This window comes from Pleurodeles waltl, chromosome 4_1 (genome assembly GCF_031143425.1).
Source record: "Pleurodeles waltl isolate 20211129_DDA chromosome 4_1, aPleWal1.hap1.20221129, whole genome shotgun sequence".
Classification (NCBI taxonomy): Eukaryota; Metazoa; Chordata; class Amphibia; order Caudata; family Salamandridae; genus Pleurodeles; species Pleurodeles waltl.
The window spans coordinates 366,814,231-366,836,827 of record NC_090442.1 but is presented as its reverse complement, the minus strand read 5'-3'; the positions used below and the strand labels follow the sequence as shown (position 1 = coordinate 366,836,827).

Sequence of the window (22,597 nt, the reverse complement as noted above, 5' to 3'; positions counted from 1 at the left end):
GGGCAGCCGAGCGCATGACATATCATACTTCTCAGGGAAGTCGTGGTCACTCAGGTCGCATCCGGTTCTCTCATTCACAATTCAGTCTCACATATAAATGACAATGAAAGCAGTATAAGTTTTAAAGACTGTTTTTATAAAACAACTGCTTTTTAGATAGCAAAGCGTGAGCTGCAATAACCAGAACGACACAACATAACAATATTAAAATGATGACGATGAGAGTGAAACATAAAAATAATGCTATCATATTGCCACTAAAGTCGATGGACTATTTTCTATCTGAATCATAATTTGAGCATGGCATATTAAGCTCAAATCCTGCCTTTCAGGTTCCCCCGGGAGGACATCAACCCTCATACCTGAGCAAAGGCCTGTAGTCTGCGTTAGCATCTGTAGCAAAGCATTCAGCATACAGTTGTGGTTCCCTGGCAGGAATCTTCTGCTTAACGTGTAATGGGACTAGGAAGTGTTTTTATAATAACACAGCTAATGTTCTAAGAAAATGTCCCTACGTAAGGATGTGTATTTTCTACGAATGTTCGAGACTAAACTTCTACCACATTCACCGGCAATGTACCAAACTGTAGCCTTGACTGAAGCACAAAGGGATCAGGAATGTGTTGTTTGAGAACACAGTGCTAGGCTAAGCAAAACAGTTAGATAGAAGAAATTAAAACAACACCGTAAAACTGGTTATTGTAAAAATAACAATGCAAAGCTGAATAAAATATATCTAGGTCAAGGTGCACAGCGGCCTAGTGTATTAAACTAACGTGCATGGAGTTATAACCAAAATGGCTACTCAACAGTTCAACATGGACTCCTCCGATTGTGCATCTTTCAGTTTTTTGGACTGATTTCAGGCTCTTTTTTCAATGCTTCTTCTTCTGTGGCTTGTACTGGGCTTTGAAAGATATGCTCTAAACAAGATCGACAAATCTTTTGACCCTAGCAGGGGGTAAGAGTAATTAACATGACATCAATCAACATCAGTTTCCAGTATGATCAATTTTTCCAATAAAAACACAAATTGGGTAATAAAGTTATAGGGTTTTATTTAAAAATAATACTCAGGTTAATGTAACAATTTCACAAAAACAAGCTGTAGCGGTACAGTAACACTATTGAGTGTTGAAATCTCTGAAAAAAGCACAATCTGATTAAACAAACTAAACACTCGATAACTGCTGTACTAAACCACAATAACAACACTTAGTGCTGAGTAAATAAGTGTTTTCCAACCTGGTTAGCATTAGTGCAAACTGAAGTCATATAAATAGTTAGCTAAAGCAATAGGAATCTTCGAAAAGTAAAACTGTCAATGTTACAGTCACATACTCCTTATTTATTGCCCAATGTTAATCATTTTCATGTAACTGTGCTGCCTGGGTAGGTACACCTTGAAACCAATGTACACAACTGAATTGAATGAAAACAAATAATCTTGAAAGTATAAGACTCTTGTATTTGAGGCAACTATTCTGAATTAAATTCTATTCTGAATTAAATTCTTCAATAAATGATTGGATCATGTTATACTAAAATACACCAGATAAACATTCTTTTATGATCAGTGAAGACCCCTTTGGGTTGAAGTTAAAGTGCCCCTGGGCACTGGCAAGGGGAATTCCCCTACCAGCACTGAATTTTGTAATCTTACAAAGTCAGCATGTCACTGATTCACATGTGCTGGGCTACACAACATGAAGAGAACAAGTAAAAAGGAAATAAAGGACAGAAAGAAGTTGGAAAAATGACACCTTGGGCAAAATGAAGCTAATTAAGGTTGGTAAAAAGTAGGTAAAAGGGAAAGGTGTCAGTATCTCAGAAGCTCGGTCAAGAATCTTCTTATGGATCAAAGAAAATCCATGTCCTCTCAGCAAGCATTTGAGGAAAACTGAGCCACAAGGGCAAAGAGATCTGTAACTATCAAAGCCCAAGGGATCGCTCCTATTATAGCTAACTGAAAATGATAAATTAAAGTCCAAAGTAAATGATGATTTGTGCATTTGTAATGCCATATAGATCGGAAGATGTCATTGTCCAATCCCTTCACATTATACGACAGACATCTTAAAAATGGCTGGAAGTTCCCAAGACCATACTGGGAAGGCGTCCATCCTTGTTGTTCTGTCAACTTGGCAACATAATGAATAGAACTAGTCTTCATCTTCTTTGTTTCTCCATGTACTGTCTTCAAGATTAATTTCTCAGGCTCTCTATGAATAAAAAAATATCACGTCTATTTCTAAACTAATATTTCATGTGAACAAAATGTGAAAGAAATGACACATTAGCAAAAAGAAAACAGCTTTCCCACTTTTTGTGAGACTCGGGCCTAACAAGACCAAACTAAAACAGAATTAAAATGGCGCACTTTATTCAGACTAATCAGACATATAAACCTCTCAGTTATAAAACTGTCAGTAATAATTCCTGTTCAAACATCAGGTTAGCATAAATTACAAAAGTGATATAACTTCTTAATACTTGTCAGTTAATATGGTACGGAGCTACATTTTTCAACAATAGTCTGTGACATTTAGTGCATATGCATTATGAAATTCATTATCATTTCAATGATAACTATTGTCTAACATCATAAGGAAACAAATGGAAACAAAATACATGACTATATTTCAATTATTATGGTTATCCCACATACTTTGAATATCCTACTCTTCTGTGTATTCACCTTTATATAGCATTTTATGTGCTTCACTTTACAATCTCCTTGCTATCAATCCACACAAAATAATAGCAATATGGAGACATATAGATTAACATTGTGACATCAAAGGTGACAGCCAAATTTCATGTTTTCATTTTTGGTAGTCACACTTTGCCTTCTTTATCAAACAATATGTTAGAGAAATATAAAAGATGCTAAAGAGTATCTTAGACTCTAAACTAACTGCTAGTATTAAAACAAATGTTGTTTTCTAATGTTTACTGTGTGACGTATTAGTTTAAAGTTATGTGCAGATGAAAATAATGCACTTCTCTACTATACCTAATGTGGTGCATTAACAAAGTTGTACAATTTATAATGAAATGTTTTACTTATTCTAATGGTGTTATTATTGATGCTGAATTTACAAGTTTACATATTATGTGTGTTTTGTTAACAAGTATGTTAATGCATTTTATATTTCTCGTGTTAGCATTCCTTAGGCCTGCAGAATTTGTATTTGCAGTCATGAAAAAGTGATGAATCATTGTTCTTTCTAATGTGAGTTTTTCCTAAGGTCTGTTCCCATTGTAGGAAAGTCCTCCTTTTTGCCTGGTTACCCCCAAACATTTTGGACAGGTACCGAGGTTACTGACTCTTGGCTGTGTCCTGGGTACTGCTCACCAGTCCCAGAGCCAGTGCTCTGTGTAAAAAGGATATGCAAATTAGGCTAATGATAGTTGCAATATCAACCTACCTATAAGTCCCTAGTATATGGTAGTGCATGAACGTTTAGGGACCCTGGCATAGGTAGTACACTAATACGTGTACTGCTGAGGTACCCAGTGTCATTTTAAAGGCAGGCCTGCCTTGCTGGCTGCTTTTAAACTAAAGTTATATGCAAATTTGACTTTGGAATCAAAGTAGTCTTAAACTACCTTATCTCTACATATATGTCACCCTTAAGGTGGGCCATATGTGCCCAAAGGGTTGGATGCCATGTAACTATAAGCAGGGACCTTATATAAATTATTTTAAAAGCCCGGGAGACGTAAAATGGCCACATTTATTTTCCCTCACTGTAGTGAATGGCCTCTGTAGGCTAAAATGGGGAGCCTTTATTTTAATTAACAAAGTTCCCTTAAGTGTCAGATACCTTGAGTTTGGTATCGAATTGATTGTTTTTAGAAATACAACAACTTACAATTGTTGGATTTAATATAACTAGTGCAGGTAAAGAGTTTTAAAACTCTACCTGAAAGTTGCCAACTTCAGCTCTGTAGTGCCCTTCTCTGATTGTCAAGCCTCTGGCGGCCTGGCCAGGCTTCCGTGATGAGGTTTGAAGTGGCATGGGTTGAACACAAAGGATATGTCTGGGGGAGGAGATCTGCCTCAGAAGATGGGGAAACAGAATGGGGGAAAAGCAGCAAAACTGTTTTTCAAAGGAAGGGAAGGATATTTGGAGCCCTCACTTCCTGCAACCCCAGACATTTGGGTGCCCTCTTGATTAGATTAGGAGAGGGCAGGAAAGTGTGTGTTTAGAATTTTAGCCATACCAGTGGGTGGGCTCAGCCAAATCTAACATTCAAAAATCACTTTCAGCCATGTTCTATTTTTGTAGAATTTTTCTCCCTGGGATTGATTTTTGCCACACTTCTCAGGAAGTGGTCATCAAAGGGGGAAGGAGCCTGCCTGTTATTGGACAACCAGGACCCCCCTGCTTTCCACCTAGGAGCAAGGATAAATATGGCAGAGCTGCACCCACACCTCAGATCCCTACAAGGAAGAACATCAGAAGAAGAAGGACTGCCCTGCTGGACTCCTGACCTGCACCAGGACACTGCACTCTGAAGGACTGAACCAGGTGTACACTTGGGCTTCACAACAAAAAGGTCTTTGCCTGGCTTCCACTGGTTCAAGAAGGGTCTCCCTGCTTGCTACAGGTAAACAATAGTTAAACAGAGTCCCCTGCCTCAGATCCTGAAGAAACTGACCAGCTGACCACTGTCCAGTGGCCATTTTGGAGTTTGAGCCAGGTGCATTCTGGGAGTTGGAGTCCGTACCCTCAAGGAGCAACTCAGAGCTTCTGGAACCTTGGGGTGAGCTGTGGACTCCTAAACGACCTTCAAAGACCTTCTGGAAGAAGATCCAGAGTTTGGAGAAGATTGGAGAACTTTTAGTAAAAAGCTCCATAAAGGGACCGACCTGCAGCAGTGAGTCTAGCCGGCTTGCCTCAACCATGACCCAGCTTGAATTGCAGATTTGTCCCTCTAAAAAGCTCCGGAGCCCTGGACTTCCAGAACTTCACTGGGGGCTCTGAGAAAAGTGATCAGATGGCCTTGCATCGAAATTGGCTTTCCCCCGCCGGAAGGAAAAAGCTCCAAAAAAGTGACTAAGTCAAAATGTAGAAAATTGACAGGGAAATCCCACGTAGCGTATCCGAGGAGTGCTCCAGGTACGTCGGATCAAGATTCAGGTTTGGCCTGGACAAGGATTTTTGTCTTAAAAAATGATCTATGTCCGAACGTAGAAACCTTTACTCAGGTCTCCTGCGGCACGGATCTGAAGAGGGCTCCAAGGAAGTTGGATCGGACTGGTGACTTTGTCTAGCTGAGGAAAACCCATAGAAAACAACTATGTATGAAGGTAAACTTTTGACCGAGGCCTCCCACTTGATGTAGCTGAGCAGAGCTCCATCGCGGTTGGCCTGAAACTTTGACTTTGCCCCTGTTGAGATGCCACCAGATGGGCGATTTTTGTTTCTATGCGCTAGAAAACAATATATCTTTAAAAATCTATCGCCTGTTTCCCCTATCCGATTTAATTAGTTTTGGTGTTAAGTTAAAGATAAAAATATTTCCTATTTTTATAAGTTGGTTTTAGATTTTTAAACTGTTTCCTGTGTTTTATTTAATTACTGTTCTGTGATACTTAAAGCTTTACACACTTAGGCCCTCATTATAACCCTGGCGGTCGCTGTTAAAGCTGCGGTAATACCGGCAACCGGCCGGCAGTAAAAAAAATTGAATCATGACCTTGGCAGAAACCGCCACCACAGACAGCCACTTTAACACTCCGACCGCCACAGTGGTAGCAACAGACACCGCAGCGGTAACCATCAACAGCCAGGCGGAAGACAATGTACAGCCACTCCATTACAACCCGCCCATCCGCCAGCTTTTCCAGGGCAGTACCAACGCCATCAAAAGCACGGCGGAAACAGTACTTTGAAGGGAAACCACTCACCTCTCGACACTCAATGAAGAAACAGGACGCCATGGAGCCCGAGCTGCAGGTCTTCCCCATGCTGGTGTATCTGCTCACATACCAGGAGCACCAGCGCCGGTAACAATGACCACGATGAGTACTGCACCTAGCACACAAGGGAGGGGGGAGGAAAATGAGAGTGACACACACACGCAACACCCGCAACCACACTCCAACACCATTCACACAAACACATGCAACAACATTACATATACACCCCGTAACCCTCATGAATAACGCAAGGACAAAAGGAATGGAGTCAAAAGAGTGTAATAGTAGAATTACTTAGAAATAAGTTCATAAATAAGTAAACAGTATGTTCAATATGTACAATATATACAAAATGAGGGACAATGTCCACACAAAAATAGTCCGTGGCCCACTGGGCCAAAACACAAGGCCATACCCACACTTGACTCCTGCCTCAAAACGGAGAGAACACTGCAGGGGCATCAGGTCAAAAGCACACAGGCACCTCAGGGGGACGGGAAGGGAGGGCACATCAGCCGAAGATGGTACTACGCCAAAGCTCTTGGAGGGGGCTCCATGCCCACTGCTTGGTCCTGGAGAGTGCAAGGCCACAGTCTCTCAAGTGGATGGTTTGCCCACTGCTTGGTCTTGGGGAGTGCAAGGCCACAGTCTCTCAAGGGGGTGGTTTGCCCACTGCTTTATCCTGGAGAGTGCAAGGCCACAGTCTCTCTAGTGGGTGGGTTGCCCACTGCTTGGTCCTGGGGAGTGCAAAGCCACAGTCTCACACGTGGGTGGGTTTCCCACTGCTGGTCCTGGGGAGTGCAAAGCCACAGTCACTCAAGTGTGTGGCTTCTCCACTGGTACTGGAGGGGGCTTTGTGCCCAGTGTGCTTCATCCTGCCAAGGATAGGGTGAGTGGATGCCTTCTTCCACTGGTTCTGGAGGTGGCTTTGTGCCCAGTGTGCTTCATCCTGCCAAGGATAGGGTGAGTGGATGCCTTCTTCCACTGGTTCTGGAGGGGGCTTAGTGCCCAGTGATGCAGCACTTGGGGAGTGCCAGGTCACAGCCCCTCACCTGGGTGTCAGAGCCACGAGATTTGCAGTGGGCAGAATGCATGATATTCCATGGAGGCAGGACTACAGTCTATCCGCCGGTGGCTACGGCTGCACAGTGGTGGTAGTGCCATGCTGGCGGAGGTGCTGCCAGGGGTGGGGGGAGGCTCCAGCCCTTCACCAGCAGCCTCGGACGGCTGCCCACTGGGGCTGCTGCTGCAGGCAGGGGTCCTACTTTCGGCGGTGCAGGTGGTGATGCTTGCGGCGGTGCTTGCGGCGGTGCAGGTGGTGGTGCCTCCTTGAGTCTGCCAGCTGAAGTCTATGACGTGGCCTTGCTGGGTGGTTGTGGCTCCTTCCCCTTGCTGGATGCTGTCCCCTTCTTGCCCTTGCCAGGTGGCATTATCTTCTTGGCCTTGGCAGGGGTTGGTGGCACACTGGCTGGGCTGATGGGTGCCCCCTTAGAGCCTCTGACAGCTACAGAAACCACAGCGGACATGGACTTGGTGGCTGAGGTGCTGGGCTGGGTTCTGGCCACCCTGGCCCGAAGAGAAGGACGGGGGAGGGGTAGGGAAGAGGTCAATGTTGGCTAGGAAAAGCTTCTTAGGGACATTGGGGCGGGAAGAGGGTGAAGGTTTGGGAGTGGAGGAAGAGGGAGTGGTTGTAGAAGGTGTCAGTCTGCTGTGTTTGGGTGCAGGTGCATGAGCTGGATACTTTTGTGAGGTGGATGGCTGTTGGGTGGGTGTGTGCTTGCATTTGTGTATTTTGGGAGGAGGGGTCACAGACACAGTGGAAGAGGACACAGGGGACGTGTGAATGGATGTGGGGGTGGTGACTGCAAGTGAGGGGAGTGTAGTGATAGGCGTGCTGATGATGGAGGTAGTGAATGAGGATGTAGTGCATGCAGGTGTGAGTGGAGACGCTACTGGGAGCGAGTGGACGAGGAGGAGGAGGGGGACACAGTGGAGGCAGTGGATGTTGGCGTGTCTGAATGGGGATGGTGCTTGTGTGAGTGCCTGTGAGATGAAGTGTGGTGTTTGTGTTTGCCTGAGACACTTCTGTGTGTTGATTTGGGTGAATGCTGGTCTGAAGGTGTGCTTGAGATAGGCTGGGGTTGAGGGGATTGGGACTGGGTAGAGGAAGTTGCAGGGGAGAGGCTGGAGACAGGGACAATGGCTGCCATCAGTGCGGAGGCCAGAGCATGAAATGCTCTCTGTTTGGCCGCCACGCAAGTGTGCATGTACTCCTGGTATGCATTTGTTTGTTGCAAATGCCTTTCGACACCCTGGATGGCATTCAGTATGGTTGACTGCCCAACAGTGAGGGATCTCAGAGGTCAATAGCCTCCTCACTGAGGGCAGCAGGGCTGACAGGGTTAGGACCTGAGGTGCCTGGGGGGAAGGAGATGCCCACCCTCCTGGGTGAGCGGGTACGGGAAACACACTGTACTTGTTGTTGGGATGGGCACAGAGGTGTCCGCCACCACCAGGGAGCTTCAATCGGAGGAGGAGTCGCTGTCTGTAGTGTCCCCTCCTGTCTCCGTTGTGATGCTCCCCTCGCTCTCCGTCCCACTGGTGCCCTCACCGTCGGTGGATTCGGCCCCAAAGCCCATGTGGGATGCAGCTCCCTCAGTTGCCGGTGCCTCTGCTCCTCCGCCAGATGATGCTAATGCACACAAGGACATGGTGACAAAACAAGAAGGGGGGGAGAGACAGAGGATACAATTGGTCAATGCCAGCAACAACACTACCGTTGGCGTACACTATGCACTAGGCCATGCACTACCAGTTACAAAGCTAGTCACCAGCCCATGGGGTACATAGAATAACGCCATCAGCTGCACACCTGAAAGAAACAGGAACCTGCCCAGTAGTAGATGGTTACTAACACTATTGGGGTTGGAATGCTGCAGAGCCTGCCCAACAAGGGACCTACCCTGCCATGTTCCCCCTGGCCTAGGGGCACCCACAGCCCACATCCCCCACCCAGGTAAAACCTTAAAGCATGCAAAGTCATGATTTGGAATTTGTACTCACCCCCTTGTGGCTGCTGTGATGCCTTCAAGTGCCCATCCAACTCCAGATAGGCCACCGCCAGTATGCGGAGCATCAGGGGGGTCAGGGTACGACAGGCACCCCTTCCTCGTTGGGAGGCCAGCCCCAGCTGGGCCTCTGCTGTCTTCCTTGCCCAGCGGCGCAGGTCCTCCCACCATTTGCGGCAGTGGGTGCTCCGCCTGTCAAAGACCCCCAGGGTCCGCACCTCCTTGGCAATGCCATGCCACATACCCTTTTTCTGATTGGTGCTGACCTGAAGAAAAAATACAGCAAAAAAGGGATTAGTCATACCGTCCGGACTGTCATACTCATGGCCCACCATATCCCTCCCATCCCCTTCACACATACATTGACCACCATACATGCAACACTCTGCCCAGGATCCCTCAGCCCCCCTCCACAAGAGGCTTACTCCATTCATTCATGGCCCACGCATCATGCTCACAGTGTATTCACCTGTTTGTCTGGAGGACCATAGAGTAAAGCGTACTGGGGTAGGACCTCATCCACCAGTCTCTCCAACTCCTCCAAAGTGAAGGCAGGGGCCGTTTCCCCAGACATTTGAGCCATTGTTGCTTCCAGACACAGGTCACAGCAGCACTTTCAGTTTAGGTCCTCTCCTGTTGAAGGTCAAGTAGCAAGGGAGTGAACAGATAGAAAATAGTGGTCACATCCGCGGTGGTGCGTACCGTCACCGCCAGCGTACATTGCCATTGGCTCCTGGAACCCATAGGGCCTAATGTTAACCGATGCAAAGTTGTGCTGCAGTCGTCGACCCCGACCGTTACGGCGCACAAAGCCAGCGGAATTACCTCATTTCCACTTGTCTCTCCTCAGAGGTCAGGCAGCCGTCATTTTGGGGGGCACAGGCCATGGCACCTCACTGCGTCACTCCAGATATATGCATATCAACTGACTCTCAAATTCACACACTGTTTCTGTAAAGGAAGAAATGCATCATTAATTCAACAGATGTGTGAATATGACCACCTGCTCACCGTTTTTCTCCCTAGACTTCAACCACTGAGGATGAATATGAGAAGGAGACATCCTCCCATGTACAGACCCCTGGTGGACCTGGTGACCATGGAGGACAGATACATTATCCTAACCTACAGACTTGATCGGGTTACAATCCAAGAACTGTGTGCCCAATTGGAGCCAGACCTGATTTCAGCTATCCGCCAGCCCACAGGAATTCCCCCTCTAATGCAGGTCCTGTCAGTGCTCCATTTCCTGGAAAGTGGTTCCTTCCAAGCGACAGTGGCCATGGCATCACGCATGTCACAGCGTATGTTTTCAAACGTGTTGACCAGAGTGCTGTCTGCCCTACTGAAACACATGCGCAGCTACATCATATTCCTCCAGGTGGAGGATTTGGCCACAGTGAAAGCTGACTTCTATGTCCTGGGACATATCCCCAATATCATTGGTGCCATTGATGGTACACATATAGCATTTGTTCCCCCCCTCCCGGAGGACTGAACAAGTGTTCAGGCATAGAAAAAGCTATCACTCTCTGAATGTGAAGATGGTGTGTTTGGTGGACCAGTACATCTCCCATGTGAATGCCAGGTATCCTGGCTCTGTGCTTGATGCCTTCATCTTGAGGAATAGCAGCATTCCAAATGTGATGTTTCAACTCCAGAGGCACTGGGTATGGCTAATAGGTGAGCCCATGGTTCCCACCCAGTTGATGTAGGTATATGGGTGTGAGGTTGTCCCTAAGGGTGAGTGTCTGTCTAACAGGTATCCCTCGAATATTTGCAGGTGACTCTGGTTACCCCAACCTCTCATGGCTACTGACCCCAGTGAGGAATCTCAGGACAAGGGCAGAGGAACGTTACAATGAGCCACATGGGCGAACAAGGAGGATAATTGAAAGAACCTTTGGCCTCCTGAAGGCCAGGTTTCGGTGCCTACATCTGACAGTTGGATCCCTTTACTACTCATCCAAGAAGGTGTGCCAGATCATCGTTGCATTTTGCACAACCTGGCCTTGAGACGTCAGGTGCCTTTTCTGCAGGAAGATGAGCCTGGGGGAGGTCTTGTGGCAGCGGTGGAGCCTGTGGGCAGTGAGGAAGAGAAGGCAGAGGAAGAAGATGTGGACGACCGAAGACACTGTAACTTTACTTTTCATTGCAGTTTTGTGTTGGACATTGTACATGGCAGCCTGGGTTTCAATATTTTCTGGCCACTTCCTGTACCCTTTGGCATTTCTATTTTCACATCTCTGTGCCCCACTCTGGCTCCTGGTGTGTTTACTGCTGCCCACTGCAGGTCATACCTATGTATACATGACTGTAAAGTTGAATTACAATGTTTACAGCTTGTTAAACAAATACATATTTGAATTAATTGACAGACTCCATACTTGTATTTGTTCCAAGGGTGTTTATTTATGTGCTAATAAGTGGAGGGGGTATTGCAATGGGCTGGGTTGATGATGGAGGAAAGTCCAGGGTAGAGTCCAGTCTATTGGTATCCCAGGTGCATTGTCCAATGGGGCATAGGAAGGGGAGCAATAGCAGTTCAAGGTGGACAGGGTAACAGAGTGGGACAGAAGTGTGACAATCAGGAGAGTCTTATTTCCTGGCGGGGGTCTTGGCAATGTTCTCTGGCTTCTGCCTAGATCGCAGGGACCTTTTGCGTGGTGGTTCTCCATCTGCAGGTGGGGGGGGGGGTGCTGGTGGCCTGTTGTTCCTGTGGCAGGCCTCCTGTCCACTAGCGCCGGCAGAGGTGGAGGGCTGTTCTTTGGTTTGGCTAGTGTCAGGGGCCCGTTGGTGTGCCATAGCCTCCCTCATGGTGTTGGCCATGTCTGCTAGCACCCCTGCAATGGTGACCAGGGTGGTGTGGATGTGTTTGAGGTCCTCCCTGATCCCCAGGTACTGTCCCTCCTGCACCTGCTGGGTCTCCTGCAACTTGTACATTATCTGGCCCATGGTCTCTTGAGAATTGTGGTATGCTCCCAGAATCCTGCAATTGCCTCTTGGAGAGTGGGTTCCCTGGGCCTGTCTTTCCCCTGTCGAACAGCAGTCCTCTCAGCTCCCCTGTTGTCCTATGCCTCTGTCCCCTGAACCATGTGCCCACTGCCAGTGACCCCAGGTCTCTGATTGTCTTGTATTTGTGGGGTTGCCTGTGGTCCCTGTAGTGGTTGACACACAGCTGATTGACGTGTCCTGAGGACAGAGGTATGGGCCCGCTGGGTGGGTGCTGTGCTGGTGTTTCCTGAGGGGGGAGGCTCTGTGGAGGTTTGGGACTGTGGCAGGGTAAGTGATTGTCCAGAGGTCCCTGATGGGCCAGGTTGGTCATCGTGATCCAGGCATGCAGAGCTGCTGTCATCACTGTGGGCCTCTTCTGTGGGGCGACCAGATGTTGGTGGGACCTCCTCTCTGGTGACGTTGAATGGGGGTCATGTGGAGATGAAATGCAGTGTTATTATATCTGCGTGTGTCATCCTCTACATGGGTATGTTTCCCTCTATGGTTGTTATTAGCAAGGCAGCAGCTTTGTCTTGTGTGAGTTGTGATTCGGTTGGCTAAGTGATGGTTACTAGTCTGCATGCTGTGGTGATGGGTGTCCATGCAGGTCTGTGATGGGTGTCCATGCATTGTTGTTGCATACAGGGCTTGGTATTGTGATGGGTGGGTTGTGATAGTGGGGTATGTGTGAGGTAGTGGAATGATGGGGGTGAGGGTAGGGGTAGGAGTTTGTGATGGAATGCAGGTAGGGTGGGGGATATAGTAATAAAGATTCGACTTACCAGAGTCCAGTCCTCCTGCTACTCCTGCGAGGCCCTCAGGATGCATGATCGCCAAGACTTGCTCCTCCCATGTTGTTAGTTGTGGGGGAGGAGGCGGGGGTCCACCGCCAGTCCTCTGTACGGCTATCTGCTGTCTTGCAACCACGGAACGCACCTTCCCCCGTAGGTTGTTTCACCTCTTCCTGATGTCATCCCTTGTTCTTGGGTGCTGTCCCACGGCGTTGACCCTGTCCATGACTCTCTGCCAGAGCTCCATCTTTCTTGCGATGGAAGTCTGCTGCACCTGTGATCTGAATAGCTTTGGCTCTACCCGGATGATTTCCTCCACCATCACCCTTAGCTCCTCCTCTGAAAACCTGGGGTGTCTTTGTGGTGCCATGGGTGTAGTGTGAGTGGTATGTGTGAGGGTGTGTGGGGTGATGTGTTGGGGTGTGTGCTGTGAGGTGCGTGGATGGTGTATGGGTGATGGTGTTATGTGGCTCAGTTTCAATGGGTGCTCCTGGCTCGTCGCTCTCTCTCAGTTGGCAAACAAAAAAAATTGTTGTAAGGGGTTGTGGTTATTGTGGGTTTGTGTTTTATATTGGATTGGGTATGTGGGTGTGGTGTCTGTGTGTTTGTCAGGTGTGTGTAGTTTGAATTGTCCAATGTGGTGTAGTTTTGTTGGTGTGTATGTATTTTGAGCGCAACGGTGTGTACCGCCAATGGTTTACCGCGGTTGAAAGACCACTGTGGTGATTCATGGGTCCTGATGCTGTGGGCGTATTTCTGTTGACGTAACGGTGTGGGTTTTGGTACCGCCAGTTTCTCACTGACCTTTGGGCTGGCGGACTTGTGTCGGTGTCTGTATAGTTGCGGATTTCTCTGTGTGGGTCATTATACCCGTAACGGTATACCGCCGCGGTCACGGTATCTTGGCGGCCGTCAGCACGGCAGTCGGCGGCATTTACCGCCAGGGTTGTAATGAGGGCCTCTGTCTCCTAAGTTAAGCCTTGTCACTCGTTGCCAAGCTACCAAGGGTTGAGCTGGGTTTAAGATACTGAGACCTACCTGGACCTAAGTGGAGGTTAGGGGCCTATTGCTAAGTGTAGGTACTTACCTGCCGTTACCAATAATCCACTTTCCAACACCCATGAAATGCTTTGTCACCGTTAATAGGTTCTTTGTTCAACTGCACAGGGACTTTAATTTTAGCAACCTTAGGAAGGAACATCCTGGCCTGTGGACTTAATGTGAATTAATTTGTTTCAATGGACATACGGATTCACATGGAACAGAGATGTCTGTATTGTAAAAACCTGGGAACTAAGGGCCACATGTACGAAATTCAGGTTTTGCGACTCGCATATTGTGAGTCAGAGCGACTCGTAATTTGTGAATCGCAAAACCTGATGTACAACAGTGTCAATGACACTGTTTGCGATTCCCAATGGGGTCGCAAATGACCTACCTCATTAATATTCATGAGGTAGGTCACAATTTGCGACCCCATTGGGAATGGCCGCCCTCACAGGGATGGGGGCCTACTGGAGACAGCAGACCACCATGTCTGTGACTGCTTTTAAATAAAGTCGTTTTTTTTTTTTTTAATGCAGCCCGTTTTCCTAAAAAAAAATGAGATGCATTTCAAATAAAAAAAATGGAAAGTTTTCTTATCATTTCTTTAGAACAGGCAGTGGTCCGTAGGACCACTGCCTGCTCTGAAAAAATATTTACGCTGCCATTCACAAAGGGGACGTGGTCCCATGGGGACCACTTTCCATTTGCAAATGGGTTAGCACCAGTTTGGAACTGGTGCTAACTGCGATTGTTTTGCGACTGCATTTGCGGTCCCAAAACAATCATACATGGGACTTCGACTCGCAATTAATTGCGGCTCGCAAAAACTTTTGCGATTCGGTAAATAGATTAATGAATCGCAAATATGGGTCTGTACATCCCAAATTGCATTTTGCACGTCGCAACCGGCCCGATCCGCCGTTTGCGATGTGCAAAATGCTTCATACATGTGGCCCTAAATGAACTGTTGCAAAGGAATACAAAATGTTTTGAACTAATTGAAGTTACACAGAAAGAAGAAATGTTCCCATGACAGACTTGAAAAAATATCGGGCTGATGGAACCTAAAGTTTGTCTAACAAGTTGGTTGGATGATGCCCCTTTTCCGTGATATGAAGCCACTGAACTGGCAAACAAACATCAAATTATTTGATGTGTTTCTTATAGGGATGGACTTTGTAAGCTAGGAGTGAGTCTCTTGGATAGGTACATCTCTCACAGCTGAATGCCCTTACCCCTTGTCATGTCCCTTTTTCTATAATAGAATCTGTCAATGCTGACACTCACTCTTTTTATATTTCTAGCTAATATTTTTTAGTCGAGTTATATTTTTCTAGAATTATTTTTGTCTTCTTTTTGTATTTTTGCTGCATGTGTCAGTCCCCACACATGCATTTCCTAATTTGGTTAGCTGTAGGGACACCTATGTCCAGCCCAAATGTGCATACTCTGCTTTATCGAACTTGACAAATGTTAATACAATCTGACCTGGGATATGTTTCATTATCTCAGATAATTTCATTAATGATATGTTTGATTCTTCTTGCATGCCTAATAGTGTTAATGTCAAATGGTTTGAGCTTGTTTCGCTGCTGTGGGCAACCGTTGGTGATCATATATCTTTACAATTTGATTTTGTGCATTGTCTTTTTGACACTAACTTTGTACTTGTAAAATAAAGCATTGAACGTTAGTCTAGATTGGAGTATTCCTTCTGTGACCACATTAGTCACTGTGTCTAAATTGTTGGGGTGGTGTTGATGAAGTTTGGTGTATGGTTCACCACACTTCTTTCTGGGTCAAAAAGTTTGTTGCCCTCTGTGAAGTGTTTGATTCCTGTGAAGGATGAGAAATGCCCTAACAGTTTTGTTAGTAGAGTGACGGTTTCATCCCATTAAGTTTAATGTTAGGGAATTGGGATTCAGAATTCTGGTAGCTAAGCTACCAGTTCATCCTGTGAGAGGGGGAACCATATTTTGTTTAGTAATAGGGAGTGCACATATTATTGCCCAGTCCAAAAATTGCCCACCCTGTAGTTCTCCCCATGGTCTTTTCCAGAAATTGATGAAGTTCTACTGTCATGACTACAACTGTTGTATTGTGTGAGTATTAATAGGGAGTTGCGCTTGCGATGCTTGTTACTTGAAGATTGCAGTGAAGTGTGATGTGTAAAGTGTTTTGTGGAGTTGTTGTTCTCAAAGTGATTATGGCGCTTTATGCTTAAAAATTATCCGTGGGTGTTGTTGACGGGTCCATCGAGGTCTAAGATCCCGGGATAATGCACAAGTGTAGAAGACACTTGGGGCCAGATGTATGAAACTTTTTTGCATTCGCAAACGGTGCGAATCACAAAATTCGTCCGTTTGCGAATGCAAAAACGTGGTCTGCAATGCATGAAAGACATTCGCAGACCAAAAATAAGAAATCGCAAAAATTGCGATTTTTAGCGTTGCAACCTGGTTTTGTGAGTTGCATTTTACGATTCGGTATTTCCAGTAGGAAATTGAGAGGGGCAAAATGCGATTCACAAAATCCTAGTCGCAAATCGATGCATCAAAAAATCGCAAATTGCGATTTTACGCAGAATGGCATTTTGCACATGCAAAATGCCACTAAGTGAAATCAGGTGGTAACCAGGTGCAACCTATATAAAGAGGCCCAGAATGCCTCAGACTCTTTTTCACAATGGCTGCACTCTACGTCATGGCAAGGAGGATGAGGATCTTGGCAGGTTTGAGGAGAGAGCGGAGGAGACAGGAGCGCATTTTCAGAGTGTGCATTACACTTTTTGACCAGACTGAGGAGGAAATATTTGAGAGGTATAGGTTGAACTCAGCCATGATACTTGATCTGATAGCTGAGCTACAACCCATACTGCAGTGTAGAACACATAGGACTCATAGTATCCCCACCCATGTGCAGGTATTATGCTCCCTCCACCTACTTGCCTCAGGGAGCTATCAAGAGGTCATAGCAGCAGCTGGAGGGGTATCACAGAGTACCCTCTCTAGATTTTTCAATGCATTTATTAATGCCATGCTGAGCAGGATACACCAGTACATCAGATTCCCCCACACCCCACAGGAAATACAGCAGACAAAAATAGATTTTTACCAGATAGCACAGTTCCCCCACATCCTAGGTGCCATAGATGGGGCACATTTTAGCAATCTGTCCTCCATCAGCCACAGAGTATGTGTACCGCAACCATAAATACCAACATTCCATTAATATACAGGTGATATGCAATGCCTAATACATCATTACTGATCTCGTGGCCAGGTACCCAGGGAGCACACATGATTCGTACATCTTTCGTCATAGCGGCATTCACACAAGACTGCTAGTTGGGGAGTTTGGAGAAGGACATCTACTAGGTATTGTACCTCTGTACAGTGGCGCATTGATGGCATGCTGATGTCAGATGGCTCACTTACTCATCATACCCTCTGTCCCTTCCTTGAGACAGTGCCTACGCAGTGCGCACCTACATGATGATGCCCTATCTAAATCGTGCTACACCAGCAGAACGGAGATACAATGCAGCACACAGGGCGACCCGCAACGTGGTGGAGCACACCTTTGGATTGCTGAAGAGTCGCTTCCGGTGCCTCCACATAAGTGGAGGGGCACTACAGTACAGCCTAGAGACGACATGTAGAATAGTGGCTACTTGTGCAATCTTGCACAATATAGCTACCACCAGGGGCATACCTGTAGAAATATGTGATACTGAATCTGATGAGGATGATGATCTCATACCACCTCTACAGCCAGCAGACAGTGCAGCAGAGGGAAGGCAAAGGCGTGCTGACATCACACACAACCATTTCAGATGTAATTATGAATAAGACAAATGCACTGACAAATGTACCTGTAGTGAAGTAAATTTATTACCTTAATGTCAGGTAATGTTAGTCCAAAGAATACCAACCATTAAAAAATAGAAACAATAGAAGTTCAGAGTAAAGCACTATTACTTCATAGTGTACTCATTACCCCTCTGGCCGCTACAGTTACTTCTTGCGGCCACGCACACCACTTGGGGGCCCAGTTGTCTCACTGGCACCTCGATTGTCTGCCTCAGTGGCAGTGCTGTGCCTGGCCCTGCGCCGTCTGGTGTCCATTGCGGGCACAGCTAGGCTGCTGAGGCTGGAAGTGTCCTCCGTGTCCCTCAGTCCAAGCTCGCTAGGTGTGGCTGACCTCTTTCCCATGATGTTGTCAATCACATTTGTGATTTGGACTAGTCCGTGAGCCACATCCCTGCTGCTGTTTCCTGCCTCCACCTGTGCAGCCACTGCACGACGTGAAATCTGTGAGGTTGAATTGGCCAGCCTAGTGACAGAGCGACAAAATCCCCAAAACATGTTCATGAAGCGTCGCTCCTGCCTGCGGTCGCTCACCCTGTCATGGCGCAGCTCCTGGCATAGTTCCTGCACAGCAGAAGTGAGCTCCCTTGTGTCCTGAGATGCCTGCACCTGTCCCTCATGCAGCTGTTCTATATTTGCATTCAGGCACTCCAGCTGGCGATGCAGGCCCCCCATGTTGGCATCATATCGCAGCATCTGTTTGTGTAAAGCAGTGATCTTTTTATTCTGCAGGCGCTGCTGCTGCATCATAGCCGCCTCTAGGCCACCAAAGAAGGAGGTTCCCTCACCTGCCTCATATGCCTGTGCACCTGCATTAGCAGCAATCCTGTGTTGTCCTGTGCTCTGCTGCGAACTGCCCTCTTGCATCTGGGTGCATCTGCCAGTTGGGGATTCCAGCCCTTCCTGCTGCTCATAGGAGTCCTGACTGAGCTCTGGCAGTGGCAGTGCCCTGGGCCTGGTCAGAGACCCACTCGTGTTGGAGTCTGAGGCTGGATGGGTGTCAGTCTCCCCTAAGCTGGCACATGCTGTGGCTGCTAGGCCTGGCCCACCTGCAACGACAATATGCAGCATGTTTGTTATGTTTGTTACAAATTACGGTGACACAATGGTAATAAAGGTACAGGTACTTCTCTTCACTGTGTTGTGGGTGTTGTGATCTTCTGGGTGTCGCTCTACTTAATTACATTGTATGTGCTACTTTAAGCTTTGGGTTGCGGACTGCCACTCCCATAATGCATTGTTGTGCTGCTTCTGAGATGGGGAATGGACTACTTCTCACAATGTTTTACATTACTTGCTAATTCCTAAGGGGCTTTTGTGCATTCACATATGGGGTTACAATTCAATATTGCACTTACCTTTGCTGGTACTTGGTGTGCCGGAGGTATCTATCTCTGTGACCCCACTCACTGCTTCAGGGAGGAGTGTGGACTCCACTAGGTCCTCTAACAGGGTGGATGGTGACTCTGTGGGTGGACCGCCTCCTGTGCTCCTGGCCTCCTGCAGTCCTCTTGCCACCCTCTCCATGGCACGGGACCGCAGGTTGTACCACCTCTTCTTAATTTCTTCGACCGAGCGCTGTGCCACTCCAATAGCGCAGATCTTAGTTTGTATGTCTGCCCAGAGTCTCCTTTTCTCACTCTCCGGCACCTGGAGTGAGCTTTTGCCAAAAAGCCGGTCATGGCTCCTGACCACCTCCTCTGTCAGCACCTCCAGCTCTTGCTCGCTAAATGTGAGCTTCCGCTTTCTTTCTCCCTTCTCCTTTCCTTAGGCTGAGGTGTCCATGGTTGTTCAAGTGTGCTGCCTCCTTCAGAGTGTTGCTCAGTGTGGCTGGGCTGACTCTCTCTGGATGCTGGTTTGGGTGTGGCACCTGAAACTGCCTGGGATGACTCACTTCCTGCTTGTGATGTCATCAGTCTCCTCCAGGTGTGCTTTCTCGCAATTTCTCACAATTTGCGATTTTCAATTACCGAATCGCAATTTGCGAAAATGCAAATTGCCATTCGGTAATTGGGCTTCGCAAACCACAAATAGTGATTTTTAAGAAATCGCTAATTCCGAATCGCAATTATGATACTTAGCCTATTGCGACTCGGAAATAGTGATTTCTTAAAAATCGGTATTTGCGATTCGCAATGCCATTTCTTCATACATCTGGCCCTTGGTTATTTATTGTCTCCATTAAGGTATGTGTCATGCGGTATCATTGAGTGAGCTCCGAGGAGAGAGGCGTTCCTGATTTGTACCGCCATGTCATTGTATTTTACGTGCAGATTTTTTCCTATTCTGCCCTCCATTTGTGATACCTTTCTGTACGCTGTCCTACGAGTGAGGCATTCCTGTTTGACGCTGCTTGACTTGTGTGTGTCACAGTGCACCGGTTGTCTGCTGAGCTCTGTCAGTCATGGTGTGAAATGCCGTGATTCACACACCTAGTCAAGGATACCCAGTTTTTTTTTTAGCAACAATGTGTTCTGTTTCTATATGGCTGATGGTACTTAGTTTTGCTTTGCGGATCGCGGTGATTTGGACACCATACTATTTTTACTTAAATACTGTGTTTTTGTTGGCTCATAGCTTGGATCACAGATATTCGCACACCTTACTTTGCACACCATACTATATTTATTTATATACTGTATTTTTTTTGTTTCACAGCGCGGATCATGGTGATTTGCACACCTTACTATATTATCTAATGGAAAATGCATTCAAACAACACTCATAGATTATTAATAGTTGTTTTAACATTAAGCATATCTAATATTCAAGGAGTTTCAACATCACCAGCATTTTTAGATACGCCAGGTGAGCCTCCTGTTACGTAGGATGGGTGGTTTGATGCATTTGAAATGCATTTAAGCACTATAGGAGCCTTAAGATTTAGTGCAGAAAGGAAAAACATTCTTCTTCTTCATTTCTTAGGGTTTGAAGGTAGATCTGTCTACAAACTCCTACATGATGTACTTGTACACGAGGTTGATAATTCTTTAGATGAATATGAAACAGCTATTTTGAAATTGAAGAATAGGTTTGACAAGCAACCCAGTCATAGTCTTGAGACATACATTTTTTAGAAGAAACTAAAATGAAGGAGAGGATGTGGAGTCATACATTTCAGTACTACGTAGACTTGCTTTCATTTTTATATTTGAAAATGTCACGGACCAGCCTATTAGAGATCAGTTTGTGTGTCAATGTAAAGACAAACAAATTGGGCCACAATTATTAGCCATGAGTGATCTAAATCTTGAAGAGACTATCAAGGTAGCAAAAAGCATTGAGATTTCACAAGTGTCCTTAAAGGAGCTTGATGTTAAACCAATTGAAATGCTGAAAGTAGCTGCTATCACCAAACCTGTGCAGAAGGGGGCAAGACCAAACAAGAGCTTTAACTCAGGGTTCAACAATACAAATTTGTGCTTTTGGTGTGGTTACGCTCTACATGCAAAAGGGGGGAAGTGATCAGCAATTAATGTTTCTTCTAACTATTGTTAAAAAATTGGGCTTTCTGCAAAAGTGTGTTTAAAAAACAAAAGAAATTGACAGTTTTTGTTGTGAAATCCGAGAATGAATCAGACCCTAAAATTGTTTCTGTGGTTGATAATGCTAAACAAGACAATTATCGTAAGGATTGTGTTGACCCTATCATAGAAATAAAAGTAGGGGACATTGTAATTAAATTACTAGTTGATTCTAGTTCTAGAATCACTATGATCACATAATCTTTATTCAATGAAACATGGGGTGATAGACTTATGATGCCTCCTGACCATGAAGGTCGTAGAGTTGAACTTTTGGGTTATATTGAGGATGATCTAGAATTTAAAGGTAGAAGGATCAGAGGTAAAACAAATATGTTGCTGTCAAAGGACTTACCATCCTGGGATGGTTTCACCAGGGTTTATTTGGCATGGTACTGAAACCTGGAGTGAAAGAACAGGTTCTAGTAGTGGATTTTGAGGGGGGAAGTCAAAAATGGAAGGTCAGGTTTTCTTCTGTGTTCATGAATCATTTAGGAAAAATGTGTGGGTTCAAACACAGCATTAAAATCAAGAAGGGGACGTTCCCACCAAACACAAACTCAGGAGTGTCCCTTTCAGTATTAGGGAAGACTTAGAAAAGGAATTTATTAAGTTGTGACACAATGGCATTACTTAGCCCATTGAGTCCTCATTATGGCTGTCACCTTTGGTTGTAGCTCGCAAAAGGGATGGACAATCAAGGGTATGTGTTGATCTTAGGTCCTTGTACAAGGAAATTTGGGTAGACTCATACCCACTACCAAGGATCAGTGATCTTTTTGTATGTCGAAGGGGTGCCAAAATGTTTTCTAAACTTGATCAAGCCAGTGCTTATCATCAGGTCGAACTGTATCCTGATTCATGTCATTTTCAGCTTGGCCTCCGCAACTGCAGTCTTTCAAAGAGACATGTATAATTTGCTTAAAGATATTGAGGGTGTACTTGTGTTTCAGGATGATGTTCTGGTCTTTCCTGAAAATGAAAGACTCATGAAGCAATTCTCCAAAAAGTATTAAGCGTTTTTTACAATAACAAGGAGTTGTACTGAAGACAGAAAAGTATAGTTTGGATGCACAGAAGTTGAGTACTTAGGGCACATGATTTCAGCGGAAGGAATCAAACCTAGACCAGGTTTAGTTGATGCAATCACCATGGCTCCTCTTCCCGGAGACAATAGAGGGGTTAAATCTTTACTTGGTTTATGTGAGTGCTTTTCCAGATATATTCCAGACGTTGTTACAAAGGTGCGTCCTATAAGCAATTTGTTAAAGAAAGGAGTAAAGTTTGAGTGGGGGAACAAGTGTATGAAAGCATTTGAAGAAATTAAAGTGATGTTAGGCCAGAGTGGAGCTCTCAAACCATTTTATCCCAA

General features: G+C 45.9%; 1 protein-coding gene across 2 annotated transcripts in view; it reads right to left on the bottom strand.

Moving 5' to 3' along the window:
- The window catches only part of LOC138287752 (solute carrier organic anion transporter family member 1A2-like), a 670,615-nt gene that overhangs the window by 124,862 nt on the left and 523,156 nt on the right, over positions 1–22,597 (bottom strand). The window contains exon 13 of one of the 2 annotated variants that reach the window (XM_069228526.1): positions 1,794–2,222. The exons of the other annotated variant lie outside the window; for it this stretch is intronic. Coding sequence (XP_069084627.1) covers positions 1,880–2,222 — 343 coding nt within the window. The 3' untranslated portion in view covers positions 1,794–1,879. Of the gene's footprint in view, positions 1–1,793; positions 2,223–22,597 lie in introns of those variants that run through there. 2 annotated transcript variants of the gene reach the window in all.